Source organism: Helobdella robusta (genome assembly GCF_000326865.2).
Source record: "Helobdella robusta unplaced genomic scaffold HELROscaffold_7, whole genome shotgun sequence".
NCBI classification, from domain to species: domain Eukaryota; kingdom Metazoa; phylum Annelida; class Clitellata; order Rhynchobdellida; family Glossiphoniidae; genus Helobdella; species Helobdella robusta.
In genome coordinates this window covers 2,275,270-2,285,846 of record NW_008705398.1, presented here as the reverse complement: position 1 = coordinate 2,285,846, position 10,577 = coordinate 2,275,270, and the positions used below count along the sequence as shown (strand labels likewise).

General features: G+C 31.4%; 2 protein-coding genes across 2 annotated transcripts in view; both read left to right on the top strand.

Annotated features, from left to right (window-relative positions):
• The window catches only part of HELRODRAFT_164856 (hypothetical protein), a gene marked incomplete at both ends in the record, with an annotated part of 4,113 nt that extends 3,881 nt beyond the window's left edge, over positions 1-232 (top strand). Inside the window, one exon of the mRNA XM_009030809.1 lies at positions 179-232. Coding sequence (XP_009029057.1) covers positions 179-232 — 54 coding nt within the window. The remainder of the gene's footprint in view (positions 1-178) is intronic.
• A 5,344-nt stretch (positions 233-5,576) lies between these two features.
• HELRODRAFT_164855 (hypothetical protein) lies at positions 5,577-7,934 on the top strand (the record flags this gene model as incomplete). The annotated part of the gene is made up of 1 exon (XM_009030808.1): positions 5,577-7,934. The coding sequence occupies one exon, from the start codon at positions 5,577-5,579 to the stop codon at positions 7,932-7,934; it is 2,358 nt and encodes a 785-aa protein (XP_009029056.1).
• Positions 7,935-10,577: the final 2,643 nt, after the last annotated feature.

The window sequence follows — 10,577 nt, the reverse complement described above, 5'->3', positions numbered from 1 at the left end:
CTTTAATAAAAATTTAATAAAAAACAATAAAATGTCTAATTTCTCTTAAATTAATAAAATAAAAAGAAATATAAAAAAGTTGAACAATGTTGAAAGTAGTGTTGAATTTTTGAAATGTTGCGTTAACAACAGTCTGTTACCAAAATATATATATTATTAATATTATCATTATTATCAGGACATTTATACAGCGCCAATTAAATTATTATCTCAAAGGCGCCATCATAAATAATGCAATAAATTCATGAATGACCGCATCTATAAAATCTATAAATAAATTCAATAAATTATAAGCATAAATTGTTTGCTACAACAAAAACAGGTAAGTTTTCAATAATTTCTTAAACATAATTAAATTTAAATCCTGATTTCTTAAATAAAAAGGAAGGCTATTCCACACAGCTGGTCCACAAACTGAAAAATTTCTTGTTCCAATCTTCAAACGGGTAGGCGGAACCATCATGTAATTCAATTCATCACACCGAAGTCGAATTGTTAGTGTTGAAACCACTCGTGGCAAACATTTGTCAACGAGGTATTTTGGTGCGCATCCATTCATATTTTAAAAATCACCCTTTTTTCAATCGTCAACCAGTGCAGTTCTTTAAATATAGGAGTTACATGATCGAACTTTGCCCCACCAACCACGACTTTTGCTGCACGATTATGAATAGACTGAATCATAGCAATTGACTTCTCCGGCAATCCAAAATACAAACTATTACAGTAATCGAGTCTCGAGTGAATGAATGCATGAACCAAACCTTCAGCTGTTTTTTTATCTATTGATCTTCTTATCAAATTCAATTTTCGTAATTGAACAGTACATACTCTGGATAAAAATTTTATATGTTCAACCATTGTCAATCTGGAATCTAATATCCAACCTAGACTTGTTGCTGTGGAACAAAATTGTATATTCAAATCGTCAATCAAAACAGAATCTATATTCATCTTAGAAAGCTGCTGCCATGTACCAACTGGCAACAGTTGAGTCTTGCTCCGATTTAGCCTCAATCGATTTGTTGCCATCCAGTCATTAATATCCGATAAACACTGGACAAAGTTATCAACTATAGATTGGAATCTTTCTGGGGGTCCCTTTACTGTTATCTGAATATCGTCTGCAAAAGCGTGACCCATAAATCCATGAAAATCCAGTATATTAAAAATCTCAGCCGTATATAACAAAAATAATGTTGGTCCTAACACCGAGCCCTGCGGCACACCAGTTGAAACCAAATGAATTGCCGATAAATCATCCATAAATAACACCTGTTGCGTTCGTTGTAACAAATAAGACCGAAACCATAATTCCACTGTACCTGATAAACCAAAACAGATCGCCAGTCGTCTTAAGAGGATATCGTGATCAACGCAGTCAAAAGCTGCGCTCATATCTAAAAATACCAGCAGGGAGGAATTTCCAACATCGATGTTTTCCAACAAAACCGATAAAACCTGCAACAAAGCCGTTTCCGTTGAATGATGTTGTCTATATCCTGACTGAAACACAGGCAATAAATTGTTCTGGCGTATGTGCGTCAACAGCTCCTTGGCAACAATTCTCTCAATCACCTTTGAAATAAACGAGAGATTGGACACTGGTCTATAGTTGTTTAAATCATTAATGTCCATGCCTGGTCTTTTTAACAGCGGTGTAACAATCGCATGTTTAAGTCTGTTTGGAAAGTTGCCTTGTTTGAAACAAAGGTTAATAAAACTGGTTAAAAACCTAGTAAACAAATTTATATGTTTCTGAAAAATGTGCGTAGGCAAAATATCCAACGAACATGATTTTGATGGAGAACTTAGAACTATTCTTTTAACATCGTCTTCAGTGCATACTGGAAAAGTAGAGAACACATTTTCAACTTTGAACTCTGACTGATTGAAGTTTGGATAATCTGCAGTCTTCGTCGATTCTCGAACTTTATCTATTTTATTATTGAAAAACGTTAAAAATTTTTGAGCTGTATGGTCAGTGGCATCTTTTAAACTTACACAGCAATTTATTAATAATACTCCAAATTTTTTTTGGATTATTTTGATTTTCCTTAACGAGCTCCTTCCAATATAGATTTTTCTTTTGAGTGTATATAAAACTTTTGCTTTCATGGCCATTACCCAGTTTTTTTTATCTTCTTCCTTCAACGTTTTTCTATATCGTTTTTCCATTTTTCTACAATAAGCCTTCGACCGTCTACATTCAGAATCAAACCAAGGTGCCATCGGATCATCTCTAACATCAACCATACGATAAGGTGCAACTATTTCAGTGATTTTCGTCATTTCGCTTTCAAATAAATTCCATAAATCATCAGTATTTTCACCCTGGTATAATCTACTTAAAGGAGAATCAAGGACCAAAGAAATAAAACGATCATGATTCATGTTTTTCCCGGAGGCAGAACTCTAATATCGAAAACTGGAAAAGACATAGAAGTGATAATCAGGTCTAACACACCTCCTAATTCATGCGTTGGTTCATTTATTCTATTAACAAGATTAAAATTACCAAAAACTCACATAATGACACACTGTGAGGATCCATGTGTTTCTCTACATGCACATTAAAATCACCAGCTAAGACAACATTGTTACTAAGCAAGGATATTATCTCTAAAACAGCAACAAGTTCCTGAAAGAATAAAGATGAAATTAAAGCCGATCCTGGTCTATAAACAGCCAATAAAACAATATGAGTTCCATTTATTTTTAATTTAATGGCTAATGCCTCAAAAGTCTTTAACACAGGTAATCTGATGAGTTTGAAATTAAAACATCTTTTAAAATAAATTATTAATCCACCATGAAATGGATCATGAGGTCTGACAAAACCTACAAAATTATAACCTGGTGGCATTGCCCGCCTAACAGCAATTTCATTACTAGACCCATGACATGTTTCAGTCAAAACTAAGATATCCAAACCATCGCAAATTACCTCATACACTCTATCATATTTCGACAAAATTGACCTAATATTCAAAAGCCCTAGTCTTATTTTAACATTGTTAAGCATTTTACAACCATTGTTTTTCATATGACTTTTACCTTTACCTTTTATGACTTTTTGAAACTCACGATCCGCCACTTTCCCACAGGTCCTCTGACCCTGTATAAAAAACCTCCCGTACATGCAGCTTCTCTTGATTTTGCATTAGCAATCAAACTTTTCAATTCACTCCTCTGTTCAGCAGTCAGATCATTGGCAAACCATACCTTACTAAGTTCTTCAGACATTTGCTTAAGTTTGTATGAACTCTTCATCACCAACTCTTTAGCTGAAATGTTATCCATCACTATCAAAATTGGCCTATTTGTTGATATAGATATATATTGAAACATGAATATTTTATATATATATATAAATTTATTTTCAAAGAAATATCAACTTAAAATTTAAATTATTTGCCTACTTCTAAAAAATGAACATTCAAATCATTCATTATTTGTTGTTCTAATTTTTAGTTTTAGATGTGGCTGCATTTAATACAATTTGAAACGACACTGATTTATCGTTATTAGTTATTTGCTGGTGTAAACTGTTTTGATGAGTTAAAGATTGATCTTTTATTTCTATATAGAAGCAGGACGTCCACTGCTAGGAATACTTGTCAAAAATGAATTGGCTAACTGCAATAAACCATCCCATATTTGTGTAAAGGTTAAAGGTCCTCTAGGTAAATTCTTCCAAAGTTGAGAAAAAGCAACAACACCTAATGAAAGAATATGAATACGTGCCGAACGACGCATCACACGCGCGCAAATCATTTGATAGGTGAGGAGTCTTTGAATCATATTTGAACCCGGTTACTTCCCGCACTGCGAAACAGCACCTAGCGCCTTAAACCATTGGGCCATCACTGGATTGAAAGTTTAAAATGTTAGCAGTATCAATGTCATAAATATTCAGTGTGGAAAAAATTTTCAAAATTTTGAGATCTAAAATGAATTTGAATAAAAAGAACACATGTAATGAATTTTGTTTTACTAACAAACACACATACTTACTCAAACATACATATTCCCACCATACTAAAAATTTGTACAAAGTTGATGGCTCAGCTTTGGACTGCTTCTCATCCTATTGTTGTAACCTTTAACAATCCTTACTACCAACACCGATGTTATAACTTCAATGATCTCTATATTTCCAACACCTGTGTTGTAGATTCCAACGATCGTCAAGTTATCGTTATTCCGTAGGTTCCAGATTTCCGATGGATGAACACAACTGCTTCAAACGCAAACCTTGTTGAACGTTTATTTGAATGCCAACAGTAGTAGAAATACGAAATTACTTTCAATCGAACTAACTAAATAAATCACAACTACAACTTCGCATCAAACCTCTCCTAGTCTCTTTTCGTAATATAGCGAAAATTGCAAAAATAAAGAATAATCAAAATAGCGCAATTTGATCATAGCAGCGGTTATAACAGGCGCTTTAACAAAATCAATGTTAATGTTAACAATTAGAACAAGAAAAACGTTCAATGAAAATGTTAATAATCACAACGAAAAAAGTGTGTCTTTAATTGTTTCTTGAATTGTAGTAGAGATAAGTTAGACTGGCGCAAACAATGTAGAAGATCACTCCAAGTTTTGGTCCGCAGATATGCGCTGATGTTTCTTCAGGACTTTGGGAGAATGTACAAACAGGACCTTTAACCAAAACTTCTTACTGCAATGTTCAATCTCGTCAATGGAGCCAGTAAGGAATCAAAAAAACATTTGTACAGTTTTGTCTGTAAAAGAAACACAAAAGCGTATTCTAAATTGTATGCAGATGTATTCTAAAACTATACAAAGGTATTCTAAGTAGGCGAATGTAACTGTTAAATGACTTGAACTGCTTGCTTTTGTAGCTCCCTGCACATTGAAACTTGTTGTCAGTCGCTGATTGGACTTTACCTGACTGAAATTTAAAAAATTTTTAACTTTATTATTTATGTTTTCTTTTTATGTATTTCTGATAATTTCGTAGTTATTTTGTTTTGTTTGATCATACAAGCTCATTGAGCTTCTGTATTTCCCGGCCTGAAATAAAACCGTGTGTTTGTGTGTGCGCGTGCGTGCGTGCGTGTGCCTGTGTGAGGTTACGCTTATCAACACTGAAAATACATTTTTACTGTAATTGCATTACTTAATTTTTAATTTCTTTGTTCCTATATTTTAATATTCTGATTGTCAGTAATTACATTCATTTAAAATTTCATTCCTATTTATCTCATGTGCCAGATTCTGATTTTTTTTAATTTCTATATTTTGATGTGGTGATCAATTAGGCATTTTAATTAGTGAAACAGATGTCGCGGGGCAGTTTTAATAACCAAATTAAATGCACTAAGAAAACCGTATGCAAATGAAGGACGGGCAAAGATTCTGAACTGAAAAGAATTTCAGCTAATATCAAAATCACAATGATTATGTTTGATAACCTGTGATCTCTTTTTTTTCTCTCATTATTTCACAGTTAAATAGCTATATAACCTGGTTGGTTTTGAGTTTTAAATTGAATTGTGACTATTTATTTTATTTTATTTTAGCTTATTTAAATTAATTTCAATATGTCTATCAGCGCATATAAATGTTGGGACGTTCGAACCAATGGATTTGATAAATTTCATGGAGAAAATATTTACGAAATTTTGAAAAAATTAGCAAGTTTTGCAAATGATAAAAACAATACTCGCCAGTTGAGAGAATTAAATGAAGTTTACAAGTTGTTGAACAAGCTGACAAATGAATTTTTACCAGCCAAGAAATCAACTATGGATATGTTGGCGAAAGGTTGTTTTGACGAGAATGCTCTTTCTGTTTTGCAACTTCTGGGAAAAGAAGTCATCCCACTTATTTGCAACGTTTTTAAAAACTCTATGAGTGAGGAAGTTCAACAAGAAACTAGCGAATTAATAGGAGTTGTATGTCGAAATGAACTTTTCTGTTCTCTTGTTTGGGATGATGAAAAAACAGTTGAAAGTTTGATCAGTCGTTTAACTACAAGTAAAGATATTAAGCATTTATTATGCCATATTGAAATAATATCAATGCTATCAAAACATGAAAACCAGATCAAAAAGATGGTGAACCAAAATGTAGTTTTCCACTTGTCGGCTTTGTTAGACTCCAGTCTGATAACAAATGGAAAACAACTGGAACAAATATTTTCCACTCTTCAAATTTTTATTGGCCATTGGTCACCTGACGTAAAAAAACAATTAAAAAATTCAAATTTACTAGGAAGGATTTCAAAGTTTTTGAATAGCGAAAATAAGGAACTTTCAACCGTTGCATACGAGTTTGTTCAAAATTTGATCCAATGCCCTTCGCTACTGAAGCGATTTGAAAGAAATGGATTTGTAAAACATTTCATGCAATCGTTCTATGCTGCTGATGGTGGTGATGAAAAATTGAAATATTTCAAGTACATTCTAGCCTGTTGTCAGTATAAAAATAATTTATCAAAATCAAACGTTCTCTTTCTTCTTGAACAGATATCCAACCCTTTAACGCTTAATTATTTCGGAAGAATAATGTCCATATTACTCTACCAATCCAATAACTCTGAAGAGTTTCGACAATTGTTTGCGGCGAATATTGTAGAAACGTTTACAAAATTTTTAAATAGAAATGCTTCTCTGAGTATTGTTGAAAGATCAGCGTACATTCCAAAACTGGCTAGTAGTACATTGGCCCAGTCGCTCAGCGGTTCAACTGATGAAACGAAGACAGATCTGACCTATACAGCTCTGAAAGATTCAATGAAATCTTATAAAAAAAGACTGCCATGTCAATACATCAAATATATAATTTCTTTCTTTCACCAATTTGTCAGAGAGACACACTGGATAAAATATTTTGAAAATAAAAACTTCATAGGGACAATGGTGAAATGTTTAATTGCTCACAAAAATGACGAAGTAATTGTTCAAATATTTCAAAAATTATGCACATTTAGTAATTATTTCCCACTCTTGCTAACGGAAATGTTTCTACCAGCTTTTCATCTTCATTATTTAGAAACTGAAGATGATAAGAGCTTACTGTACGATGTTCTCAACATTAACATTTTTTGGCTGGCCCGTATTTTTAACCGATTCTGCACGTCTTATTGGAAGGTTGTAAATAAATCTGACAGCGAAGTGAAAAAGAGGTCAATCATATCTTTAGCCTATCTGTCCAGCAACAAACAACATGAATTCACGAAAATCATAACTCGGGATACAATAATAAAAACCTTACTGGAAGTAATGCACGATGATCAGGACAAATATCAAACATTGGCGACTATTGCCTATGCTTATGTAATGCGACAATGCAAAGCCTCACCGTTGAAGGTTACAAACAAAACCATACATGATGAAGAAGTCTCAACAGAGCTCAACACTACTGACAAATTTTTAAATATTTCCAACAAAGATGTGTCATTTTGTTTTAATGATGGTCAAATTGTTCTGTCAAATAGTGATGTCTTGTCGGAAAAATCAGATGTTTTTAAAGCGATGTTTAAAGGATCATTTGCAGAATCATACACGAAAACAGTGAAAATGCCAGAAACATCAAGGGAAATCTTCACTATTTTCAACGACTGCATTTTATCCGGATCAAAGCTGCCACTGCAAAATTATTTGGACAGAACGGAAATCATTTTAGGCATATTTAAACTAGCCCACATGTACATGGTGGCATTTGTTGAGCAGCAGTGCATCGAAATCATGCAAATTAATATTGATAAATATTTGGAAGAGATTTTGCACAATCAGATTCTTTTATATGATTCAACTCTATCATTTCATTGCGTAGTATACGCATGTAGAAATATAAATGATAGTAGTATTTGTCACATTTTGCATGAGATTAAAAGGTATATAACATTTTCTGATTTGTTAGCATACTCCATAGCATTGTATGAGGAGATTTTGTAATGTTAGTTTCAATGTTCATCATACATTTAACATTATTCGTTTATCCACATTTTTACCCATTTGTTTCGGCTTGTTATTTTAAAATTTTAAAAGTTTAGATTAATAAATTTATATGGCATATTGATATTATATATGTGTGTCTATATATAAATACCTTAACTATCACAAATAAAACTTTTTAGGAGATTATAATTAGCATAACAATCAAATTAAACAAAATATCGCATGTACATATTTTATTTATTTTTATTATTTATTGAGTTAATTGTTATTTTGTTGCCGCATAGGGGCTTCAGTTAGCGCCCTTTATTATACTATTATGTTAGTGGTGTGAAAAAAATGTCTTCATAAAACGCTCTTATGTTATTTTTCTTTACTGAAAGAATCATCATTCTCACTTCAGTACTCCGTTCGTTGTCACCCAATTGACACTCAACATCGTTTAACTTCTTTGTCCTTAAAACTATAATTAAAATCAAATCTGGCATTCTTATTTATACAAATTAACTTCATAGCCAATAAATCAGCGAACGAATGAACGAACGAACAAATGACTGAATGGATGAACAAATAGATGAATGAATGGATCAATGAATGAATAATTGAATGAATGACATTTCATTCAATTTTATTGATGCTAGATCCCGACACTACCACCTAAGTATTGCGAGAGTAAAAGGGTATAAGTGAAATGAATGATTTTATAACTAAGTAAACCCATCAACTATGTATTATATTTGGTGTATATACGCGACTTTCAAAATCTGGAGTTGGTAGTAATACTGTACGAGTGGTGGATCCTGAATTTTGCGGTTTGGGAGTTGATTTCAAAGTTTTAAAACTGTAAAGTTGATGATCTTTTTTCCTAATTAAAAAGTTTTTTTGTACAAGAACACAGAGCACTAGGTTGTGGAAATCACCAGCCATCAAATGCATTTAAGTTCATGCAAATGCATGCAAGGCTCCAGAACTGTAAATTAAAAAAATTATAACATAAGTTCACTTTTCTTGCATAACGTATGTAAATAAAAAACATGAGAGTGATGTTTTTCAATTGTATTTAATAATTATTTAAGATTAAGATTAAAGCGAAAATGTACAAAGTCATTTTTTGATTGTGTAATCATTAAATCAATTTTAGTTTTTTTTTAAGTTTTATTTTTATTTCCGAATTAACTGTATCACCAGTTAATTGTTTTTTCTGCAAAATTTAACTTTCTTGTTGACTACTTGACTTGAGTAATAAATAAAATAAAATGAAATGAATGAGTTGTCTTGACTTGAGGTTGATCCTGAGCTGAGGAGATCTCACTTGACTGCCCACTCCAGACACACACAGTACAAAACTTAGTACTAGACTAGTACTGTGGTGGGTAGACACTGTATTGTACATTTAATTCTGGCATTGCTTTTTTTGTTGCATTTTGCATTCTTTGCTTTTGCATACTTTTGCTTAATTAAAAGCTAAGTTCTTTGTTACCAGCAAACATTTATTTATTATTACTAATATTAAATAAAATAATAATTTATTATATTATTATATTTCATATAATATAAATATAAATCAGGCTTGGTTAGGTTAGGTTTTTTTGCTTCTGTTTTCGCTCTGTGGGTGGGTTTGGTTAGTGTTGTGGTTAGTGTTGTGGTTGGAGGTTAGGGATAGAGCTGTTTATTATGATAGATCATGGCATAATATAATTTAATAATTTATGTTGATAATTAAATATAATTTAATAATTATATATAAATTTTTATTCAATTTATATCTAATATATGACATATATTAATTAATTATTATGTGAAGTATGTTATATATTTATTATTTAAATAATGATATCACGAACGCATATACCATATTACATTTCTAAACCTCATCCATTACACTCTGACTTCCTGACTAATAAATATCAAATATGTAAATAAGAAAGATCCAAAAAAGCGAAATTTTGTTGTAATTTTATTGTTATATGTAAGATAGGAACATCGATTCTCAGTCTTATATCATATTATACAATTATTAAAGTCAAATTTCGAAAAAAATATTCTTATATTATACGATTGCTACAGTTGTTTGTCAAACTTTGAACAAATTGTGACCTAATATTTATTTATTATTATTCTTATTTTCCTCTTTCAGTTATTTCCCAACCAACCAAGCAAACAAAGGCTAACTAGTATATACAATGAAAATTGAAATCGCCTTCATAGTTCTAAATTAAAGTAACGTTAGCATCGCCGAGGTTAAATGACGACGATATAAATATGAACAGCGAAACTCAAAATCCCGAATCAATTCTAACTCAGGCCAAGGAGGCTGACGAAGAAGACAAAAGTACTTCCTCCATCATTTATTATTTTAATATTATTATATATTATTATATTATTTTTATTTTATATAAATATTTTATAGTATATTAATTATATTATTATATATTATTTCAAAAACTATCAATCGTTTCATTTTAAAATCGGTCTCTCATATCAACTTGGCTTTGTTCACGTTTTAAGCTCTATTCTGATCAACGATTCATAGTTCCCATGTATTATATGGTAATATAATATTAAATTTATATTATATATATATATATTAATATGAAATAATATATATTAATGTAATATAATTTGTGTGATAATTTCAACAAA